The 25,094-nt window shown below is 37.3% G+C and overlaps 1 protein-coding gene across 3 annotated transcripts in view; it reads left to right on the top strand.

Annotated features, from left to right (window-relative positions):
* MRE11 (MRE11 homolog, double strand break repair nuclease) overlaps nucleotides 1–25,094 on the top strand; it is a 67,568-nt gene that overhangs the window by 30,083 nt on the left and 12,391 nt on the right. For 2 of the 3 annotated variants that reach the window (XM_010988899.3, XM_064492827.1), the window contains exons 14-18: nucleotides 4,465–4,527; nucleotides 13,280–13,499; nucleotides 15,105–15,188; nucleotides 22,713–22,771; nucleotides 24,726–24,793. In XM_010988899.3, the coding sequence (XP_010987201.2) occupies nucleotides 4,465–4,527; nucleotides 13,280–13,499; nucleotides 15,105–15,188; nucleotides 22,713–22,771; nucleotides 24,726–24,793 (494 nt within the window). Of the gene's footprint in view, nucleotides 1–4,464; nucleotides 4,528–13,279; nucleotides 13,500–14,277; nucleotides 15,063–15,104; nucleotides 15,189–22,712; nucleotides 22,772–24,725; nucleotides 24,794–25,094 lie in introns of those variants that run through there. The other variant, XM_064492828.1, reaches the window with a different exon arrangement.

Below are 25,094 nucleotides of genomic sequence, written 5' to 3'. Positions count from 1 at the left end.
TTTAGTAATTTAACATGATTCTTTTAAAGCCTTAAGGTGTCTTACTAATGTGCAACCAATAATATTCAATGCCAAGTACTTATACAGGGAAGGCAGGTAATCCACATTCTAAAGCCACTCACTCACTCTGTGACTCTGGATGTGTTGGGTTCATAAATTTTTAGCATGGGTAGATGTCTCAGTTAACTGCCATAAATAAAACATGACCATCTCCCTAAATAAAATGCAAAACTGTAAAACTAGCAAATAACAGGAGAAAACCTCGATGACCTTGTGTACAGTGATGACTTTTTGGATGCAACATCAAAAGCACAGTTCGTGAAACAACTAATTGATAAACTGGACTATATCAAAATGAAAACCTTTTGCTCTGCAAAAGACAGTGTAAAGAGACTGAGCAGACAAGCCACATACCGGGAAAAAATAGTTGCAAAAGACACATCTGATGAAGGACTATTATTCAAAATATAACAACAAGGTCCCACTGTATAGCACAGGGAACTGTATTTCAATACCTTGTAATAACCTATAATGAAAAAGAATGTATATATATATGTATAACTGAATCACTATGCTGTACACCAGAAACTAACAACATTATTAATCAGCTATACTTGAATTAAACAACTTTTTAAAGGAATATACAAAGAACTGTTCAGCAGTAAGGAAATAAAAAATCCAATTAAAAAAATGGGCCAAAGACCTTAAGACACCTCACCAAGGAGGATAGCCAAATGGCACAGAAGCGTATGAAAAGATGCTCCACATCGTATGTCATTAGGGAAACGCAAATTAAAGCAACAATGAGATAGACCACCACACACTGTCAGAAGGGCCAAAATCCAGAACACCGACAGCACCAAATGCTGGTGAGGATGTGGCGTAACAGGAACACTCATTCGTTGCTGGTGGGAATGCAAAATGGTACAGCCACTTTGGAAGACAGTTTTGCAGTTTCTTATAAAAGTAAACATACTCTTGCCATACTCTCCAGCAGTTGTGCCCCTTGGTATCTGCCCAAAAGAGTTGAAAACGTAAGTCTAAACAAAAACCAGCACGCGATGTTTATAGATAGCGTTGGCGTTAATAATTGCCAAAACTTGGAAGCAACCAAGATGTCCTTCAGTAGGTGAATGAATAAGTAAACTGTGAAACATCCAGACAAGGGAGCAGATCAGGGGTTGGCAGGGGTTGGCAGGGGTGGGGTGAGGGGATGAATAGGTAGGTCCACAGGGGATTTTTAGGACAGTGAAACTACTCTATGAAAGTATAATGGTGGATACATGTCATCATACATTTGTCCAACCTCATAGAATGCACAACAGCAAGAGTGAACCTTAAGGTTAACTATGGAGTTTGGGTGATACAGAGCATAGGTTCATCAGGTACAACAAATGTACCAGTACTAGTTCAATGGTGGGGGACATTGATGTTAATCGGGGAGGCTGTGCGAGTGTGGAGTATATGGGAAATCTCTGTACCTTTCCTTTCAATTTTGCTGTGAACCCAAGCTAGTCTAAAACAATAAAACAAAACAAAAAACAGACTACCCTCCACCTCCTTAAAAAAACACAAAAAGCAGGACCATCCCCACTTCGAATGGCATCATGACTTTTGAAGCTGTTTGTGGCATGGTGGGTAAGAATATAGACTATGGACCAGGTGACCTTAATATCTAATCATTGTTGGGTTAGTCGTTGACTGAAAAAAAAAAAATACACGAGGTAAGAGCTGTGAGTTCAGTTTTATTTGGTGCTGAGGACTGTAGCCCGAGAGACAGCCTCTGAGATAGTTCTAAGGAGCTGCTCCAAAGAGGCTGGAGGGAGGTCAGTATATGTGTGATTTTGGTGAAGGGGGTACGTGCAGTCAGGCACACATCTCAGTAGAAGGTTGCTGCTTGGCCTCAGAGCAGTTGTCTCCTTTAATGATTTTAGTGCCTTTCTTGGTATGAGAAGATACAAGAAATTGGGTTCATAAAGTTTTTTCCTGAAAATATCTAAAGGCCAGTTCTGCCAGTTTTTCCCAGAGCACAGAGTGTCTCATTCCTGATCTGCACCCTGAACTCCTTTTAGGGTGTGTTGGAGGTTGGCAGCTGCAGTGGCTAATGGCCTAATCCTTGACCTAATCCTGATCCTTGGATGGCGAGTGACGCTTAAGTCTTCTGCCCATGTTTTGATTGGGTTGTTTGTTTTTTGATGTTGAGTTGTATGAGCTGTTTGTGTATTTTGGAAATTAACCCCTTGTTGATCATATTGTTTGTAAATATTTTTTCCCATTTCGTAGGTCATCTCATGATGTTGATGGTTTCCTTTGCTGAGTAAAAGTTTTAAGTTTGATTAGGCTCCATTTGTTTATTTTTGCTTTTATTTCTTTTGCCTTGGGAGACAGATCTAAGAAAACATTGCTATGATTTATGTCAGAGAATGTTTGGCTATGTTCTCTTCTAGGAGTTTTATGATGTCATATCTTGTATTTAGGTCTATAAACCATTTTGAGTTTATTTGTTGTATGTGGTGTGAGGGAGGGTTCTGATTTCATTGACTTACCTGTAGTCGTCTAGCTTTCCCAGCACCACTTGCTGAATTTATCTTTAACTCCTCTCTTGCTGTCACTTGTACCCTCTAGAAATCCTTTTGGCTTGACCTTCAGAAAATCTGCAGAACGTGACTGCTTCTCACCACCTTCATCACTATCAGTGGTCCAAGGCATGGCCATTTCTCACCTGGATTATTCCTGTTGCCTCCAAACTGGTCTCCCTGTTTCTACCCATGTTTTTCCTTCACCCTCTAGTCTATCCTTAGCTCAGCTGTTGGTGATCTTAACATATTTCAGATGAAGTAACTCCTGCCTAAAAAAAACTCTTACGGTTGCTTCTAAGGCCTTACACAATCTGGTTTTCTGCTGCTTCTTTACCTTCGTATCTGCTCCAGCCACAGTGACCTCCTTGCTATTTCTTGAACATACCAGGCATGCTTCTGCCCCAGTGCCTTTGCATATATTCCTCCCTTTAGTTGGAGTGATTTCCCCCAGTTATTTACAAGGTTCATTCCCTACCTTTTAAAATTTTGGCTCGCTTATCACCTTCTCAGTGAGGCCTTTCATTCGGATGTAGCCTCTCCTCAGCAACTCCCTGTCCCTCTTCCTGCATTATTTTTCAACGAGCACTTGTCACCTTTTGCAAAGATTTCACAGGTTTGCATACTTGAAAGGACTCATAAGACTCCACTGAGCATACTCACTTAAGGTTTTTATTTAAAGGCAACCGATACGGTACAGCAAGAGAAGGAGTGTAGGCAGGCAGTAGGGATCTGGGAGATAGCAGGCCTGCGTTCCTCATGTCCTTATTTACACACTGAACCCGGGAATGAACACCAACCAAGATCTGTGCAGAAGTTCCCAGGGAGTCTTTGAGGCCCCTCTGGTCACGTAATCCAGCCATGCGGCAAAGCAGCCATCCAGGTGGAAAAACCATCAGTAAATGATGTGGCCCTGAGAATGCCAGAGGCTCCTCGGAGATAAGGACAGAGCTTCCCCTGTATAGCTATAAATCAGCTTGATCCTGCACACCTTCTAAAATACAGCATAACTTCTTATTTTGTTTATTGACTGCCTTCCCTTATGCATACATGCACGCACACACACATGCTCACATACACACACTGATTGTAAGCTCCATGAGGGCAGAATTTTTGACAATTCTATTTATTATTGTATTCTCAGTTCCTACAGTAGTGCCTGGCAGGTAGTGGCTTGGCTCAGTAAATATGTGCTGAATAAATTATGAAATAAACAGAACTTATCTCTAGCGGCATAACTGTATTATAAGAGCTTTGCGAGTAGGAGCCAAAAAACAAAGAAGCTCTTTATCCCTTCATGGTCCCAGGACCAAGCTGGCAAACAGCAAACATTTGGTGGTTGAGTATTGACCAAATAGATCTTCAGGGGCCCACCCATTTCAGATACCTTGTCAGAGAGCCTCCTGGATGACTTGCAGCCAGGTGCCCAAGAATGATTTGAGCATTGGGATAAATAGTTCAAACCTCTTAAGAGAGGGTTTTTGTTTTTAACTATTTTACTAAAGTAAAACACCCATAGGACATTATAATTTTTTTCCTCTGCAGTCCAACAGACTGTTTTTCAGTGACATGGAACATTTTGGCAGCAGGTAATATAATTTTGCTTCGGGCCAATTTTTGGTAGAGTACATTTCTGAACTTTTAATGTAAGTCACTGGGAAAATATGATTTCTTTACTCTTGTGAAACAAGACTATATTTTTTCCCCCATTTTTTAAAATTGAAGTATGGTCAGTTTACCATGTTGTGTCAATTTCTGGTGCACAGTGTAATGTTACGACTATACTTGAATTTCCAAGTTTTATGTTGTAGTGGAAAGTATCTGTTAAATCAACCTTATTATTTATATGACAGACATGTTTATAACATGCTTGTGATTTATAATCCAGGTACGTCGTTTCAGAGAAAGCAGACAAAAGAACACTAATGAAGAAGACGATGAAGTTCGAGAGGTAATTTTTCTGTAAATTCCTTTGCTTGTATGTCAGTTTGTTAAATCAGAATAACTAGTAAGTTTGTTTAGAGTGGTGAGTCTACGGGAACCTTGGTCTGGGAGGCAGGACTGAGCAGAGGTTGACTGGGGACGGCTGCCTTTGACTTTTTTCCAGCTCAGCCTGCAAATACTCTGTGTGCCAGTGTTTTCTTTTTTTTTCCCTTTTGCTCTTGTCTAAAACTTAGTTAATTTTTTGTGCATGTGTGTTTGTGGGGGTGCGGGGGGTAGTAGCCTACACAAAAAGAGCTCTTATTAATCACACTGACACCCAGTTGCCATCAGAGCATCTTACCAATATAAGATAAAATCTTACCCCGCCGAGCTGTTGTTATTTTGTGCAAAAAGGAAGAAACTTAGTGTTCTGGTTAGCAGTGTTACCATAGGTAAATGCACGGTGTCCACTGGCCTTTCCAAATTGTTGAACTTAACCTAGTTGCCCTCATTGCTGTCTCCTCCGTTTCTTTGCAGATTAGAAACTTGAGGTTGGCAACCGTTAACTTAAACCTGGGGCCTCTATCTGGTACTGGGTGAATTCACAATTGAAATATGTTTTCCTGTTTTCTAATTATCTTAGGTGTTTTATGATTGCTGTCTAGTATTTTAAAATTATTTTATCAATTATTTACTTTTGAGTTTTCATCTTGATTGCTTTCCTACAGCCTTTTTTGTAGTATCTGTTACAAGTAGCCATTCTGCTTTTTATTAGGAATATAAATATGAGAAAGGTATGGTCTGTGTCCACCAGAGATTCCCAGTTTAGTAGGGGAGACATATATGTAGAAAGAAAATGTTAAACCTTATGACCTAAAATTTCGCCCTCACTGAATTAGTACAATTGTCCTATGAATTCACTTCCGCTCCGTAAATATTTCTGAACTGTAGCTGACAGGTGAATCGTAAAGAGTTAAGCATTTGACACATCCTTCAAATTAACTTTTACAAGCCCACTATATTCTCTGCTATAATAAAAAGTGAGTTCAGAGGAGTCTTCTCCTCGCCTTTTTAAAGAATATTTTTTGCCTTGTTTTAAGTGTATTCCTTAGGCAAAAATCAAGGCCTGAGACACTAAGAAGAAAAGGAAAAGCCCCTGGTTATGGAGATGGAGACTCTCAATCTACTGTTTACCCCCTGAATTCTTCCGAAGGAATCCTGTTTAGTAGTTGATCTACTGATGACTACTAGTCAATACCACAGCCTTTAATGTCAAGCAGTTCTTGGATTCTGATAGAGGAAGAAAATCAGTTGTCAAATAATCCTTTTGTACCATCCTTAGAGACTGAGACAGACTCTAAGGCTTTTTTTTTTTTTAATGAAACTTCCAAGTCTAAATCTGATTTGCTTCATCATCTGACATACCATACTTGCTGTTTAGGATTTTTAACTGGCGCAGTCATGCCATTTACCTGGAATCCTAGAGAATAGTAGGAGACGGACATTTTTGGTATTGAGGTTTTGTTCTTTTCTCTGTCTTATCAGAGTTTGACGTCTTAGGACTCCTCTCCCCACCTCCCACCCCAGATTGTGTCCCACTTTATTAGAATATGTAGGAATATGAACAGTGTAGTAACTCCGGTGGCAACCTTTCTCTAAACAGAATGTGCTAGGATAATCTTCTAAATGTCCAGCTGTGAGTTTCACAGCTGGCTGTGCCTTGTAGCACTTGCACTGTCTCCCTAAGTAAGGCAGGAAACTTTGCAACATAAAGTAACGTTACCAGCAATGGTGCCAGTATTGGCTACAGTATTTTTTCCCACCTCATGCTTTTCATGAACAGCCTTCAGTAACTGATGACAGAACTAAAAGCTCCCACCATCCATTAAATTTCACACTCAGCATTCCCAATAGCAAAGTTATTCTCCTAAATAAATGTATTGGGAAAAACAGAAGTGATTATCTATTTGAGTTTATTCATTTCTGTTTTCAAGGGGAAAAGGGAAATGGTAGTTATTAGATTTTTGCTATGTGTATTACATACACTAATCTCAGTTTCCATCTTACAAATGAGGAGACTGAGACCAGACTTAAGGTCACTTGGTGGGGCTGAATTTTAAACCTATTTCTACCTCCAAGTCTGGACTTTTCAACCATACTTCATCCTATCAGAACTTTATATTATAATAACATTAATACAAGGCCAATAATGGCTAAAAATTTACGACTTCAAAAATCATGTAGCATGTGAAAATCACTATTCATAATAAGCATAGAATCAACTGCTTTTTTGATTTTTTTACGTGATGATTTTTGGAAACACAAGAGGAGGAAGCAAGCGATAGATTAGTAATCTCCTACCACATTTATTACATTTGTATTCATTTTATATACAGTGCCTTTAAAGAGTGAATACTAGGAGGAAGTGATTCATGGTTCTTGGATTATTTGACTTCAACTTGATTAACCCTTTCAGTCTCACAGATTACAGAAATATTTCTTTATAGTGGATCCCTGTGTTTGAAATCACTAATCTCAGTTTCTCATTAATCTTTTAAAGAGTAAGAGTGAACATTTCATTCAAGGATGGTTAGGAGAGGATATGACAAATTTCATATGGGAGTTTTTCAGAAGAGAACTTTGGAATTTAGATTTTCAGCTATATTTTAAGACTGTAGCAGGTAATCAGATCTTAGGTAATTTTTCAGCATGCCATGGAGTATTATAACTTTTTTCATTCTCAGCATACTATTTAGAACTTGACTAATGGAGTTGGAAACTTTTTCAAGCTATAATTCACAGCTTTGCAGAATTATTTAGCTCAGAATAGGAATCCCAGTATCATACTTAAATTATTTAAACAGACAAACAAAAACATTAGTCCTTCTGTTAGAGAAAAACATGTTTTAGTGTCTTTTGTTCACATAGAAAAATTCTCAAGTATTTTCTTTAAGTATAAGTCATATTTAAGTAAAAGGCTGAATAGTAAATATTTTTTAAATGTCCTTTAAAAATGTGAAAACTATTCTTAGTCTGATTTTAGTCTGATCATAGTTATCTGGCCTCTGATTTCTTTCTTATGTTCTATCTGAATTTGAGGCAGGGTTGATACCCTGTTTTAAACTGTAATATCAAGTGCTATTAATAGAGTGAAAAGGCAACAAATAATGGCAGCAAATAATGGGAGAAAATATTTGCGCATCATATATCTGATAAGAGATTAATAATATGTAAAAAGCTCCTAAAATTCAACAACAAAACAACCCAATTTAGAAATGGACAAAAGGCTTGAATAGATATTTCTCTAAAGAAGATATGCAAGTATACAAAAAGCACATGAAAAGATTCTCAACATCACTAATCATTAGGAAATCCTAATCAAAACCATGAGGTACCACCCCCTTTGGATGGCTATTATCCCCAAATTAGAAAGTAATGAGTATTAGCAAGTATATGGAGAAAAGGGAACGCTTGTGCATTGCTGGTGAGAATATGAAAGCTACTGTGGAAAACAGTATGATGGTTCCTTAAAAAAAACACATAGAATTGCCATATGATCTAGAAATTCCACTTCTATGTATTTACCAAAAAGAACTGAAATTAGGGGCTTGAATAGATATTTGTACACCAATGTTCATAACATTATTTACAATAGCCAACAGGTAGTAGCAGTCCAAAGTCTATCAAAAGATGAATGGATAAACAGAATGTGGTATGTACATCCAGTGGAATATTGGTTAGCCTTAAAAGGAAAGAAATCCTGTTAACATACTATAGCATGGATAAACCTTGAAAACATTATATTAAGAGAAGTAAGCCAGACACAAAAGGACAACTACTGTATGATTCCACTTATATGAGGTGCCTGGAGTAGTCAAATTCATACAGACAGAAAGTAGAACAGTGATTACCAGGGGGTTGAGGGGGTCAGGAAATGAAGAGTTGTTGTTTAACGGGTATGGACTTTCAGTTTGGGATCATGAAAAAGTTGTGGAGATGGATGATGGCAGTCATTGTACAACAGGGTGAATGTACTTAATACCACTGAAATGTACGCTTAAAATGGTTACAGTCATTCATTTTTATGTTATGTATATTTTACCACAATTAAGAAAAAGTATAATACTAGGGTAGTATATTTTAAAATCTCAAAAAGTGTATATGGAAACATTGTCTTGCCATTGGCTCTAAGCCTACACTCATGAGATAAATTCTTAGAAGTAATGTAGTTCAAATGAACTTATTTGTAAAACAGAAAGAGACTCACAGACATAGAAAACAAACTTATGGTTACCAAAGGGAAAAGGGTGGGGGGTAAATTAGGAGTTTGGGATTAGCAGATACAAACTACTTTATATAAAATAGATAAACAACAAGGACCTACTGTACAGCACAAGGAACTATATTCAGTATCTTGTAATAACCTATAATGCAAAAGAGTATGAAAAAGAATAGATACATACAATTGAATCACTATGCTGTATACCAGGACCTAATACAACGTTGTTAATCAACCAAACTTCAATTAAAAAAAAAAAGATAGCAGTGAATTCCAAAGTCCGTTGCACAGAAAGGCAGAGTTAAAATACTATTTGAGTTTAATGTTTGAGATGCTAAAACAAAGACACAGTATTTAGACAAAGGGAAAGTACAAAATTTGGCAATGACAGTAATTCATTCTGAGAAATAATAATCACACAAAGGCATATGTGTTTTAAATTTGGCTAAATTCTACCGAATCACTCCAAATGTGTTATACGAAGTTACAGCCCAACTGATGGTTTTAGGAGTGCTTATTTCCCCGCATCCTTGCCATCATAATGTATTTCTGTATCTTGTGATCTTTACAAGTCTAAGTGGTAAGAAATTATTTCTTTCTGTTGTTTTTAATTCATACTACTTTTATAACTAGTGAGTCTGAGCAATTTTTATGTTTACAAGTTATATTTTTATGAAACACTTGGTCATGTTCTTTGCATAGAATTTTTTTTTTTTATCTAGGGCATTGGTCTTTTCTCTGATTTCTAAGAGCGCTCCGGTGAAAATGTGTACACACTGTGTGTGTGTTTGTGTAGCATAGTTAGGGTTTTGTCATGTAAAAGGAGTATCCAGTTGTTCTTGAGGGGTTTTTGTTTGTTTGTTTTACCAAGAATGGGCAATGAATTAAGAGTCTTTTGGCATCTGTGAAGATAAGCATGTGGGGTTTTTCTGCCTGTGTTCTATTAATATGGCGAATTATGTTATTACATATCCATTATTGACCTGTCCTTGGTATCACTTTGTGAACCCCCCTGGTAATGGTTGTACTGGTCTTTCCATGTGCTCCTGGATTCCTTCTGTTTGCTTTGATATTCATAAGTAAGATGCTGTAATTTTCCTTTTATGTATGCAGTTCTTTGTCAGTTTTCAGTAACATATTATGCTGGCTTTATTAAAAAAAATGGAAGCTGTCTTTCCTTATGCTCTGGTACTATTGAAATAGCTGTGCAATCTGTTCTTTGAAATTTGGTGTAATTTACCTGTGAAACGTTCTGATTGTGGTCCTTTTAGGGAACTTAGTTCTTTTAACAATTTTCTCAAAATTTACTTTGTTAATTAGTCTGTTGAGACTATCTTTTCTTGGTTCAGTTTAGGTCATTTATTTTCCAAATTACTTAGTATTGAGCTGAGTGTTTTGTCATAATTCTTTTAATTTTCCTTCGATCTACTTTTCCCTCCATTCTCATTTCTTTAATTTAACAGTTCATTTCTTTAATTGTGTCATATGTTCTGATACACAGTATTTTTATTATCATCTTTTAGATAGTCTACAATTTTTATTTTGTGTTGCAGTTTGGAGTCAGGATTTATTAATTTCTAATTTTATTACATTGTGATTAGAAAGTATGATATTCTTTTTACTGTTTAGAATTGATTGATATTTTTCTTAGCATCCCATTATATATCACTTCATGGAGTCTTGAAAAGAAGTATATTACTTATTTTTAGAGTATAGAGTTTAACATGTATCAATTAGATCTGTCTTATTAATTATGTAATTTAGGCCTCCTTTTTTCTTTTAAATATGTATATTTTTTCTACAATGAGGTATCACCTTACGCCAATGAGACTGACCATCATTAAAAAGCATACAAATTATAAATGCTGGAAAGGGTGTGGCAAAAAAGGATCCCTCTTATACTGTTGCAGCCACTATGGAAAACAGTATGGAGGTTCCTTACAAAACTAAAAATAGACTTACCATATGATCCAGCAACCCCACTCCTGGGCATATATCTGGAGAAAACTCTAACTCAAAAAGATACACACACCCCAGTGTTCATAGCAGCCCTATTTACGGTAGTGAAGACATGGAAGCAACCTAAATGTCCAACAACAGGTGACTGGATAAAGAAGTGGTGTTATATATACACAATGGAATACTACTCAGCCATAAAAAAGAATGAAATAATGCCATTTGCAGCAATATGGATGGACCCAGAGATTATCACATTAAGTGAAGTAAGTCAAACAAAGACAAATATCATATATCACTTAAATGTAGAATCTAAAAAATGACGTGAACTTACTTACAAAACAGAAATAGACTTACAGATATAGAAAATAAACTTTGGTTACCAAAGGGGAAAGGGGTGGGGGGAGGGATAAATTAGGAATTTGAGATTAACAGATACACACTACTATATATAAAATAGATAAACAATAAAGTCCTACTGTATAGCACAAGGAACTGTATTCAATATCTTGTTAACCCATAATGGAAAAGAATCTGAAAAAGAATATATATATATATATACACACACATATATTTTATATATATATATAAATATATATAATTAAATCACTTTGCTGTGCACCTGAAACTAACACAACATTGTAAATCAACTATACTTCAATTAAAATATATATTTTTTAATTGTACAGCTGGGCCTTGTTATTCATGGTAGTTAAGTCTTACAAAGTCACTGCAAATGCTGAATCAGTGAATACTGAATTACTGCTCCTCGGGGAAAAATAGGAAGAGGTTCCTGCCAGCCACCAGTTATAACTTTCTTCTTAACTAATCAGTACATAACCTTTCTCATGTATGTTTCTCTTTAAAGACACTTTATTCACTGTACATTGTTGATTCATTAACATTGAACTTGTGGCCAACAGCTGTGTAAGTCATGCCTGATTGAGACTTGTCTGACAACATGCATTTTCTCCATAAGGCACGACACAGCCTTCCCGCACTTAGAACCACTAGACAGCACCTCAGCACTACACTGGAGACCATTTTAAAAGTAAAATCAATTGAAAGCACAAAATTGTGAACAATGTGGGACTAAATGTGCTATGAAAAGAACACTCATTTAAAGTATGAGATTTGAGGTGGGGAGGGTAGAGCTCATGCTGAACATGCATGAGGTCTTGGGCTCAATTTTCAGTACCTTCATTAAAATAATTAATTAATTAATTACCCCACCCGCATAATAAAATACGAGAGTTGAAACCAGACAGCTGAGTGGTTCATCGTCAGCCTCATCTGGGAACGTGTGTGTCAGGAGAGTCAGAATTTTCAGTTATTTCACTGCAGCTAAGTTCATCATCGTGAAGCTGGATTACCCCCCACCTCCCACCACCCCCTTCACTCCTGCTTCTGCCCTGCCTGCTTTGTTCTCATCTCCTCACTTAGCCCTGTCTCTCCTTATTTCCTGCCATCACAGAGCACTTAGAAATACTCTAGCCACTTGCTATTCTTAAACCCAGAACTTGTCCTGCCAAGAAGAGAGACTTTTGTCGTGGTCTCTTGGGTTAGATACACCAGTTTCGGAGCTCTCTATGCTGTCTGAAACTCTTCTCTACTTTCTTCCTTAGCCTCGCCAAATATTTACTGTAACTCTTGTTTGGTTTTATGTTTGGGTGGTAGAGCTATTTTCTAATGTTATTGAAAATGTATTGTGTTTTACTTTTGTTCTCCTTGTTACATTTTGATTGGTTTAAAGGACAGGATCAGGGCAGCATTGCTCTTACTCTGTTTTTAATCAGAAAAGTCTGTGTTCATTTCAAAGTTAGGATACTTCATTAAGTCTCGAACTTGTCTTTTCGACAGTTTCTTACTAAATTAAAATTTGTTAAAGTCTTGGTCCTGAAGTTTTTATTCTTTTCCAGGCTTTCGGTTCCTTTGCTCTATTTAATTCTTTTTACCGTATATTTGTGAGAGATTATTGCTTATGTTTTTCTGATTATAAAATAGTAATATTTTAGAAAACATATATTATAGCAAATATGTAATATTCAAGAATAGTGAAGAAAACAAAAGCACCCTAAAATTTTATCACCCAGAGGTAATAGCAATTTTTTCTAAGTTTTTTTCTTGTCATTGACTAAGAGCCCATTGTACAGAGTAGCTCAAATGATGGCAGTCGCTTACGAGTGATGGTGCTAAATTAGGGGCAGTTACCAATATTCTTACCCCAGTTCTGAAACTTTTGATTCTGTGAAATTTTATCTTTCTAGGTGTCCCTTTTCAAAAGGTCTCATTTTTCCAGGTAAACTCATCTGACAAATCATAGGCATTGAATTTGATTGATGAGGGAGAGAGCTTCTCCTGTTGTACAATTTTTTTCTTTCTTTTTTTTTTCATCTGCATAGACCGTTTTACATTTTTATAGCGTGATTAGTGCAAATAATAGCCAGTTTGACAATAGGAAGTGCTCATCTGAGTGATCGGATCAATGGCTTTCAGGATGCTGCATTGTCAGTAATGTGTAATTTCCTCTTGTCGTCCCTCTCAGGCCATGATGCGGGCCAGGGCCCTCAGATCTCAGGCAGAGGATGCTGCCTCTGCCTTTAGTGCTGAGGACCTTAAGAGTATAGATTTGGCAGAACAGATGGCCGATGACTCTGATGACAGCATCACAGCAGCAGCCAACAAAGGAAGAGGCCGCGGAAGAGGCCGGAGAGGAGGAAGAGGGCAGAGTTCAACATCGAGAGGAGGGCCTCAGAGAGGAAGAGGTTAGCACTGAGTACAGTCTTTTGCACACATCCATGCTTGCCAGTTGTGTGGGAAATTCAGAATTGTGTTCCTGCTGTCAGAGTTGAGGTACACAGTCCTTTAAAAATTTATTTTTATAATGCATAAAGACAGTCTTTAACGTAGTTCTGACATGTACATTTTACTTAAATAAATTTTGAATGGCCACATGCACATAGAGTTTTAATTGCTCTTACATGCATTTTTTTTCAAGAATTTCACCGTGTTTCTTATAGAGACTTTTGGGGTACATTTAATGTCTCATTTACTCTCACACATACAAAGGAATAGTGAAGCAAGCATAAACTGTTAAGGAAAATGGCTAGCTAATGCCCACTGACAGCAGGAAGAAAACTCCAGATCATAAAAATTATTATTTTTGTTAGTGTCGTAAGATACAAATGCCCACATTCTTAGAAAGTGGCTTCATAAAATTTGTTTAAAAAGAAAATTGCTCCCAAACAATTTGATTTCTTAAAGCAATCATTAACATTAATTACCATCGTTGTGTTTAATGTGACACGATTGTCATTGAATAGTCCAAATAACAGAAGGTAATCATCCAGTGACTTCCTGGTGCTTTATAAAAAATCTGTCTCTAGGAATATTTAAACATTACTTATACTAAATATTTATCTGTAGGAATTTTAAACTGGGAAAATGAATAGTATTTTAGTTACAAATCTCCAAGGAAGGACATCCCTACCTTCTAGTGCTGATTATTTTCATTATGCTTACAATTAAAAATTTTTCCTTAAGAAATCTACTTCAGGATGACACCTGCACCCCAATGTTCATAGCAGCACTATTTACAATAGCCAAAACATGGAAACAGCCTAAATGTCCATCAACAGGTGACTGGATAAAGAAGAGGTGGTATGTTTATACAATGGAATACTACTCAGCCATAAAAACTGACAACATAATGCCATTTGCAGCAACATGGATGCTCCTGGAGAATGTCATTCTAAGTGAAGTAAGCCAGAAAGAGAAAGAAAAATACCATATGAGATCGCTCATATGTGGAATCCAAAAACCAAAAACAAAAACAAACAGACAAACAAAAACAAAGCATAAATAAAGGACAGAAATAGACTCACAGACAGAGAATACAGACTTGTGGTTACCAGGGGGGTGGAGGGTGGGAAGGGATAGACTGGGATTTCAAAATTGTAGAATAGACTACACTGTATAGCACAGGGAAATATACACAAAATGTTATGATAACTCACAGAGAAAAAAATGTGATAATGAGTGTGTATATGTCCATGAATAACTGAAAAATTGTGCTGAACACTGGAATTTGACACAACATTGTAAAATGATTATAAATCAATAAAAAATGTTAAAAAAAAAAATTTTCCTTAAATCTTAATTGGAACAACATGAACCAAATGTGGCCTAAGTATAATCTCTAAAAATTGATTGGTCAGACTCTAGATGTTTCTTCTTAGATATCTTTGGCATTTTACACATAATCTATGTTGTGATATAACTTTATTTAGGTTTCATTTTGGTGGTGTTTAGGGGAAAAAAATAACTAGCTACTGATGGGATTATATATTGACTGCTCATTATTCTAACAGCAGGCACTGGTCTGGAGATTTCTACTCAAAGCAGAAGTTCAAAGGCCACTGTGTCAACGTCTAGAAACATGTCTATTATAGATGGTGAGTATAGACTGCAAGTGATCATCTACCAGTTACTTATAAAGTCCGACACCGAAGACCTAGGAAATCCCAGGAGTAAACCTGATTGGTCTCTGTTGCTGCCACTGGGGAGTCAAAGGGGCTGTTAGAATCATAGGATAAATTATGCTAGTTTGAAAGATCTTTGCCATTCAGGGGGGTTATTGAAGAGGGTGGGATTTAAGAGTTAATTTTTATAATTTCTTATTTTAGACAGATTTGATTATTTCCCTTTTATAGAGGGATCACCAAGACACAGAAAAGGCAGTTGGCCAGTGCATCAACAATGATTAAGAGAGAAGGAACTGCTTCTTAATGTACTGTTAACTTGCTTTCCTCATCCTGCCTTTGTCCATCTCTGCTGTCAGTATAGAGGAGCTGTGTGAGCTCCGGTTCGGGAAATTATGGGTAGGATTCTTTGAATTGGTTTTGTGTATGTATTGTGGTCTAAAAATTAGCCTCAAACTAAGGGAACCTATTTGTATACACTATTTTAATAATACTTTAATGTAAAAATTTAATAAACTTTTTAATATTGTGGTTTATGAGATCAGCTGAAGTTGTAAGTCAGATTTATGAAAATATATCTAAAAATAGGTGGTGATTTTTTTTCTCCCTACCATTCAGAGTGTATCTGTTTGTATTTTATTTATGTTATCTTATTTGAGGTTAATTTTTGACAGATTGGAGAGGTGGATGAAATCTTACAAGATGAAATTTATCAAGGGGAAATATAAACTGCATTTATGTCCGAAAGGACAGCTGTGCAGGAAGAGTTCTGAGAAGCAGGTGACATTAGCAGCAACTAAGTAAGAAAGACTTAGGTCAGTGAGGTTGTGCAGGTCAGTCTGACTCTCTGAATCTAATGGTGTCTTAAACAGTATTAGAAGTAGTGCTTCTCTACATCAAGGAAATTCTCCCTCTGTAGTGATGGGCTGTATCACGCCAAGAATACTGTGCTCATCTTTGGAACCATATTTCATGAAGGATATCAACATTTTATGATCATTCAGAAGAGAAACTGTATAATATAAAAAATTTGGTAGAAGGAACTTGGGATATCTAATCTGGGAAAAATTCAAGTCTTTACATAAATTAAGTTCTATCATGTCGAAGACTGAAAAGATTTGATTTATATAATTCCAAAGGCAGTGGTTTTAAATCTATTTTGAGTTATGGATTCTGAAAGCTATGTCTCCTGTCTTTAAATAAGTATCCATATGCAATTGTATTCCCATTTCAAAGGGTTCAGAGACCTCCATGACACTCATCCATGGGCTTCGTGTTAAGAACTACTGGCCCAATGAGGATAGTTGGGAAAAGCTAATTGCACACAGATTTAAGTTATTATCCAATAAAATGGACCTGGAAGACTTAAGAATAATCTCACCTACTCCCTCTTCTATAGACAAGGGAATTGAGCTAAGCAATTTGCCCTAGGTTAATAAAACCACTAGTAGTACTAATAATGGCTGATACTTATAAAGTAATTACTGCACGCCTCTCAACAGCTCAGTGGGATGGGTACTTACATTTTCTCTGTTTTACGGAAGAGAGAGCTGAGGCTTTAAAAAGAGGCAACTCACCTAGGATCTTAAAACTAGTAAATTCTAGAGCTTGGATTGATCCCACATTCTCTGGCCTCCAGAACAAGTAGCTAAGCATGATGCTAGTTGCCAGAGCAGGGTAAACTTAGTGACGTAGCTACTGGTTCTCAGTAGATGAGTCTTTGCATTATACAGAATAACCTATCAATTAACGTAAAGATGGAGTAAGCTGCCTCAGAAGGAAGTGAGTTGTGACTCCATCAAAGGAAGTTCTCAACATTTATTGGAAGACATGATACTGGAGAAAGGATAAAAACATCAGATCCGTTAAATGTCTCTTAAAGAACCTTCTTATCAGAAGTTCTCTTGCCTTATTTTCATTCAAGGATTCTTCAGTACTTGAGTAGGGCCAGCTGAGATCCTTACTGTTGACTTCAGAAATACATCGTCTCTGTTGCCATTTAGAGCAAGGATGCTGTGGCATTCTTGGCAGGTCTGAGATAAAAACAAAAGGAGAGAAGAGAAAAAAGGCAGCACAGTAAAGGAACTGGGCTGAGTTCAACACGTAAACGCTTTGTGACTTTGAACAAGTCACTCACTCTCCTGGTTTGTTTACGTGTATGTTGGGAAAATAATCCCAGCCATGTTGGATTATTCTGAAGATTAAAAGCAAAAAGCCTGGCCCAGAGTAGGCATTCGTGAAATGTTATTTGTTATATAAAAAAAGAGAAAACAGAGTTAGAAAGGGAGAATGAATAAAATATGAACACTTTTATGTTAAACCACCAAAACTTGGTTAGCATACAACACAGAGGCATGGATGTTGTAAGTTAGCTGCCTTTACCTTAGCCCAAGCTGCCTTTCTTCATTATGGCTTTATTGTTTTATGTGAACTTTCCTTGACACCAGTGTGCAGAATTAATCACTCAGACTGAGTCTTCAGGTTTCCATTGTTGTTAAGAAATCAGCTATTAGTTAAGCTTGTTGCCTTTTTTTTTTTTTTTTAAAAAGTCTGTTTTTCCTCCAGCTGGGGCCGGCTTTGGTGTTCTGCAGTTTCATTGCGATGAATCTCGATGTGCAATTCTTTTATCCTGCTTAGGACTTATTGGGCCTCATGAATTGATATCTTTATCATTTCTAGAACTCCTTAGCTGTTGTCCTTTACATGTTACCTCTATGCTATTTTTCTCTCTTCCCTTCCAAGTCTTCAGTTAAATAAATGTTTGACCTTTTCGCTCTGTCCTCTCTTGTATTTTCTGTTGTTTTGCTTTCTGTGCTGCATTCTGAGTGATTATTTCTGATCAGTCTTCCAATTCATTCATCTCTTCCTAAAACTGTCCGCTGAATGTTTAATTTCCATTGTTTCTTTTTTAGGGGGAGGGGGCGGGTGGTTTAGAAATTCTTTTTTGGTTCTTACATATGCTGTCATTTTGAATACTTGTAAATATCCTGCAGTTATTTTTAAACCCGTCTTTAATTTTTTTGTGTGCATGGTAAGGATATTTGTTTTGTGCTCTGTGCCTAATAACCCAGCGTCAGAATGTCATTGGCCTCTTTCTGTTATTGTCTGTTTCTGATTTCTGTTGGTTCTCATTTATGGTGACCTGTTCCCTTGCGTGTTTTGTTATCTGTTGTCCCCATAACCTTATTAGTAAGAATAATTTGAGATCTTGGATGAAGATGTCATCCTCCGGAGAAGATTCATAGTTGTTTCTCCAGGCTTCTAGGGGCACTACCTTTAAATGTCTTGAGGGCCAGCCAGGTGACATGTACTTGTAAAGTCCTGTTTACGTCTGCTGCTCTCCTTAACTGTTAGGGTCCTAGCTTAGGGCGGGGATCAGATGCACTAGACTCCCCACTTTGGGCAGGCCTCGGGCTGTGGGCGCTCCTTCCCTCTCCCTTCAGAACTATCAAAACCACAAAACCACTGTTAACATTTGCCCCGTTCAGCAGGCGTCCTCAGGGAAAAGGGCTCTGCTTGCCTCTCTGTGTCCCAGCTTTTCTTCAATGTTGGCCTGTTAATTCTTTACTGTGTGATCAGCTCTTCAGTGTCACAAGAATTGTTTTTTCTCTTTTTTTTCCCCCTAAGGTTTGATATAGCAGTTTGGACTGTTTTCAGCAGAAGTGTTTGTATAAATAACCTAGCCTACAATGAACAGATATAAAGGTTTTGTCTTTATTTGTTGCCTCCTTTGTGTCTAGAATCCTATGACTCATAGGGGTTTTTGTGAGCTCTTTTTCTTTTTCAGTTTCCAACTTCAGTTTCTTTCAGAACCACTCTGCCAGTGGTTCACAGACATTCTGTAATGACTCCTGCTCTGTTACCCGTTGATTATGTGGAATAAAGCTCCTATTTGTAGAGAAGACAAGAGACCAGTTACAGTGCTTTAAAACGTTCACAAATTGGCATGACTGATCATTTTTTCAAGTAAGAATAATCATTTGTAAAAAGAGGCTATGTAAGTAAACCAAATTAATATGAAACTTAAGATTTCCTGAATTATGTATAAGGAAAAAAATATTATCATGGTGCTTTTTGCAGCAGGTGGTTGTGGTTAGGATCCCGGGCTCTGGAGTCAGACCTGGTGTGGTCCACCAGCTCCTCACCTGCTGACTCTGAGCCTTTGCACTGTGAACACGGTGAGAGCAGAGACTGTATCATTGTATCCACAATGCCTGGCACGTAGTAGATGCTCCTTAAGTACTTGAGAATAACCGAATAAAAATTATGTAGAAATTGCACAGTATAAATGTTAAAAGCAGAGTCTAAAATCAGAAAGACCTTGGGTTGAATTCCAACTCCTTGACCAGCTAGCTGTGTACCCACCAGCAGATGAGTTAAACTTTCTATCTCTAAGCTTCAGTCTCCTTGTCTGTAAGATGGGGTGATGGTGACATTTACCTCATTGGGTTAGCTTGAGGTTTAATGAGCAAATTCATGTGAAATACCTGGCACACTATCTGTACATGTTAAATGTCCAGAAAGTGTAAACTGTTACTATTCTGTAAGCTTCAGATCCCCTAGCTGCAAAATTGGCAGTGTAGAACTGACTTCCCAGAGTGGTTAGAAGTATTAAATGAACTATGCATACACATGATAGCACTGAGTACGAATCCAGTAAATGACTGCTGCTGTTAGTATCATTGGCGGTGTTTATAATAAACTTAGGAAAATGGATGTTTTATAAATTAGTCTACATTTGCCTTTTACATAGTTGATTTGTTCTAATGGTTTTACAGTCTAACTGATTACCTCCAACATTGGGCTTTTTGAAAAATGAAACTGACTTTTTGGAACAGTCTCTGACAAAAATAACCAGGGGCTACTGACTATAGTTACTAGAACTTTGGGACAAAAGCAGCTTTAAAACTATAGTTTCTACATTTATATTATAAATGGAGGAATGAAGGATAAATAAAGGTTCAATTCTATTATAACAAGCTTCAAGGAGTGTAGAGATTTGTTACTGTCCTGGAGTTTTATTGGGAAAGGGTAGATATTACACTTACAGCCAGCAGCGGTGGTGAATAAGAGTTGACAGCCCAGATTTTTCCATTGACGTTTGTCTGCAGGGGATAGTGACTAAGTGAATAACACCCTCTGTCTTTGCATTTAATTTGCCGTGGCTCCCCCAGTGCCACTTCATCCACTACTACAAGTGACGTCGTGACATCGCTAACTACATCCAGGCGCTTACCAGAACAATTTGCATTAACTACCTCTTTCTATCCTTTCAACAATTTTTGACACAAAGTATTATTAACATTATTTAATAGCTGGGAAAACTGAGACCTCAAGAAGCCGAGGAACTTGGCCAAAGTCACCCAGTTAGTGAGTCCACATGAGTCTAATTCTAAAACAGGAGCTCTTAACCCTCTATGGTATTGCCTTCTTCACAGAACTTGGTGCTTCTTTTTCTGATCACAGTAATTTATCTCACAAATGTTTGTTGGGGATAAAAAGAAAGAAAGGCTCTTGTTTTTTCAGGGAGCTGACAGTTTGAGGAGTCAAGTAGTGAGTAACAGTTGAGCAGAAGTATTTTTTGAGAGTCACAATCACGGGCTTTCTCGTTCTGTCGCCCTGTCCAGCCTTCTGAGCAGAGTAGGATGTGAGGCTGGTAACTGACTGAGGTGGATGAGAACTCTGCTTCTGCCTTTCCTTTCTCCTCTCAGGTAGGCATCACAAGGTTGAGGATAGAACCTGAAATAGATGAGTAAATCATAAATGTAGGCTTGGTGGAAAGATTCCTGAGTTTTCTGACTAGGAGAATTTGGCGCTTTGTGGGATTCTTTGAGCATCTGACTTTTTCCGAGTCCTCTGTCCTTTGTCTCCTCTTGCCCTGTTGTTGATTGGGGGTGACATTTTTTTAATATTAGGAAACTGGTAAGGCTTAGGAGAAAATTAAACCTCTCATTGGCTGTTTAAAACTTATTCTAGGTTTTTAATATTCTGCGCTTAATTCTAAAGTGTGCGTTGGGGAGAGGGTAGGGAAGATTTCTTCACATCACCAAGCAGTTCTCAGACACCTGCTGGGTGTCCTACAAGTCAACTCAATTCTGACACTACGTACCCAGAGATAGCATCAGATTGCAGATAAAGACTCAGTTCCACAAGGCTACCCCACTCCACATCAGATGCCAGTCACAGGATCCGTACTTCTGACCAACTGGCTATAAATCAGAGGTTCCCATAACTCCCTCCTTGGAGTCAATTTTCTATGGTGGCTCACAGAACTCAGGAAACTAGTTTGCTCACTGGATTACTGGTTTATTACAGAGGATGTTAAAGGATGTGAATCGATAACCAAATGAAGACATAGTAGAATGAGGTCCAGAACAAAGACACTTCTGTCCTCATGCAGTTTGGTGTCTGGGCATGTTGGCATGTGGAAGCATCCTGGTTTGTCACCTGGAAATGCTCCAAATCCCCTTTTAAGTTTTTTTTTTTTTTTTTAATGGAGGCCCCAGTACACCGGCCTGATTGATTAAATCAATGGCCGTTGTTGATTGATTCAATTCACAGCTGCTCTCCCCTCCCCAGAAATCAGAGGGTGGGACTGAAAGTTAGAACCCTCTGTTTATGGTGGTTGCCCTGGTAACTAGCCCCCTTCTTTAGGTGTGATCCAAAAGTCAACTCATTAACATAACAAAAGGCACTTTTTATGGCTTCTTAATTGCTTTAGGAAATTAGGGTTTTAGGAGCTCTGTGCCAGAAATGTGGATGAAGACAAAAATACACTTCTTATTATAAAATAATAATATCGCAGTTTTGGTCTCAGGAAAAATAAATATTAATTGAACTTCATGCAGCTTGGACTGCGAGTAAGGAGGTGGTTTCTCACCCCACAGATGACCTGAGATGAAAAATATGCAGTTAAAAGAGTTTATTTTAGACCTGGAAAAAAAAATTAACGGAACTTCATGTTTCTAAGCCAAGTTTAGAAAGCTGAAAAAGTAAGGATTCACAGGAAAATTATGGAAAAAAAGATACTCTGTTTTCTAGGGTATTTCTTAGGTGCTGAATATTTCTAACAAAGTAGAGAATAAGAAAGCACTTACTAGAACTGTGTGACTCCTAACAGAGCCATAGGGAAAGGTATTGCCAGATGTAAGAGAAGGAAGGTATTAGCAGGGTTACTTTCAATATATTTGGAGTTCAGACCATTAGGTGATCAGATTTTATCCTTCAGATATTTTTCTTTAAAATGTTTTTAGTGTAGGTGTATTTATGAACACTGCTTATTACTTTATTTGAATAAATCAGGAAATCATTTGAGACTGGCAGTTAGACATCTAATTCCATCTCCCTTCAGATTTTAAAAAATGTAAGTAGTCTTATAATTAGTTATCAGGGGTTTTTGCAGATAGGAGTTAGGAAATCTTCAGCTAAAGAAATGTGCAAATTTTTCTACGTTATTTTAAGAATAACATAATGGATGTTCCATCTTTTTCATTACAGCCTTTAAATCTACAAGACAGCAGCCATCCCGAAATGTAGCTACTAAGAATTATTCAGAGGTAAGAAAAAACGTTTTGTAGTTTTGTTCTATATTATGTTTCCTATATTATGATTGCCATTTCTTTGGTCTGCAAAGTAAGTAAAAGAAGAAAAACCGTAGAACATTGAAACTGCAGAGAACTTGACTGATTATGTAGACTGATGGCTTCTAGGATTTTTTTTTTGGTTTTTCTCTCTTTTTTAAATAATAGGTCACATGATTAGAAATCCATAAATGTATGTACCCAGTAATATTTTTAAGGATAATAATGTTGAACCAAATGGGTCCATGCATGAAATACTAATATTGAAGATTGTTCAAACATTGTAAACTGACTATAATTCAATAAAAAAAAAAAAAAGATGGTTCATTGCATATGGAGGCCTTATTCATTCCTGGCTCCTTTTGTTACTTACACTCTCATAATCCTCTGGCTCGTGCCTTTATAGCTGAAGCCAGACTCAACACAAGGTTTGCGTCTGCAGACCTCTGTGTTCAGCCCTAGATTTAACATGAGCTTTCTGCTCTTCCTTTGGATTCCAGGAAGAATCAAATATGGGCTTGACTCTCCTGTTACCTCACTTTAAAGACCCATGTGTCTTACTTTCCAAGCAACATCCCTGGCCTCTACCGACTAGAAACCTGTAGTGCCTACCCTGCCTAGTTATGATAATCAAAAATGTCTCCAGACATGGCCAAATGTTTCTGGGATGGGAGTAGGGGTTAAAAATCACACCTAGTTGAGAATCATTGCTGTATATCATACTGCCCCAGCAGCACTTCCTCAGATTTCATTTCTTCTTGATCTCTCAAGTACGTGACGTAATTGACCACCCCCTTTTCCAGAAAACGTCTCTGTCCTGATTCTGATATTGTTCTTTTATCTGTCTCAACTTCATCTTTCTTTTTTTTCCCCCCTCTTCTTCCTGTTAATCACTTACCTGTGGGTATACTGGTGCTAACTTCTATCCTGAGCTCCCTTTCATTATTCCTATTCCGCTATTGCCTGCGACTGCTTCAAGATCATATCTGAAAACAAATCATCATCATGTCCACAAGGTAGCTTCCTTTCTAGATGTTTCTTCTGTAAGGCAAGAACATGAGTTCAAAAAGAGCAAGTCATGGCAAACTGACTTCTTTCATTTTTTTGATTGGATTACATAGTGGTAGATTAGGGGGATGCTGAAGGTGTTGGATTCCTTCAAGGCATATAAGACAATCTCCTTATAGTTTCTTGGACAACATGCAGAAATATTGGCTGGATTCATAGCTGTTTAGACAACTTTATTTAATGACTTTTGATTAATAGTTCTGTGGCAGCCTGCGGTGGGGGAGGGGGTCTCGTGTGCTGTTTTTTCACTATTTTGTCTTTCCTTGGCTTTCTCAGTTAGATGAAGACACAGCAAATGTGTGTATTAGGTGTCAAGATAACACAAAATATAGAGGAATAGGTAGTATTTTGGATGATAGATTCAAGATTCTCAAGTATCTTTAATGGGGCTTAAAGCCAACAAATGGTATTTAACAGGGACAAATGTAACAGAAAGATAGATATCCAGTACGTTCCACAGTCTTATACCTCATTTAAAACTTGGAGATGAAGTATCCAATGGTCTTGCTCCTTATTGGAACCTAAGGAAGTCACAGGACACTGTCTGCACATGACCCTACGTGAGTCACTCACCAGTTTAACTACATGTTCCTTGAGGTACCCAGGCTGCCGCGGAGGCCAGGAGAGAAGTGAGCTCACACTATAACCATTTATAGATGAAGAGTAGATGAACATTGCAGGGAGGTCGGACTGAGCTTAAGTTTTAATAGTTGCTCCTTACATGATTTCTGCCTCCTTTTTTTGTAACTTTTCTTTAATATTAAAAAAAAAAAAAACCTTTGAGACTCAGTTATTTAATTCCTTCATATTCAGAATTTCTGTTCTCACAAAAGCTGTTTGCTGTTTTGTTTTTCCCCCTTAGGTGATTGAGGTAGATGAGTCAGATGAGGAAGAAGACATTTTTCCTACCACTTCAAAAACAGATCAAAGGTAGGTGCAGTGACTTCCTGCAAAAAGAAGCATCTGAAAAAATTAAAAATTATCCAAATTCTACATATACATTTTTCTATGCCATAGAAGTTTAATAGATTTATTTTCAACTAGTCAAGTATATAGAGAAGTGAAAAATAGACCAAGGGCTAGTTCAGAGATTCAGTGCAGCATAATTAAAGTATTTTCACTGAAAATTTAAATAACTTGTAATTCATTTCCTTTTGTCTTTACCACCCAGTGATGGAAATCATCCGAGTGCAACCAATAAAGAGTAATGTCACAGGCCACAGACATCTGC

This window comes from Camelus dromedarius, chromosome 12 (assembly GCF_036321535.1).
Source record: "Camelus dromedarius isolate mCamDro1 chromosome 12, mCamDro1.pat, whole genome shotgun sequence".
Taxonomy (NCBI): Eukaryota; Metazoa; Chordata; class Mammalia; order Artiodactyla; family Camelidae; genus Camelus; species Camelus dromedarius.
Note: the sequence above shows the minus strand (reverse complement) of the source record. Positions and strands in the feature narration are given on the sequence as shown.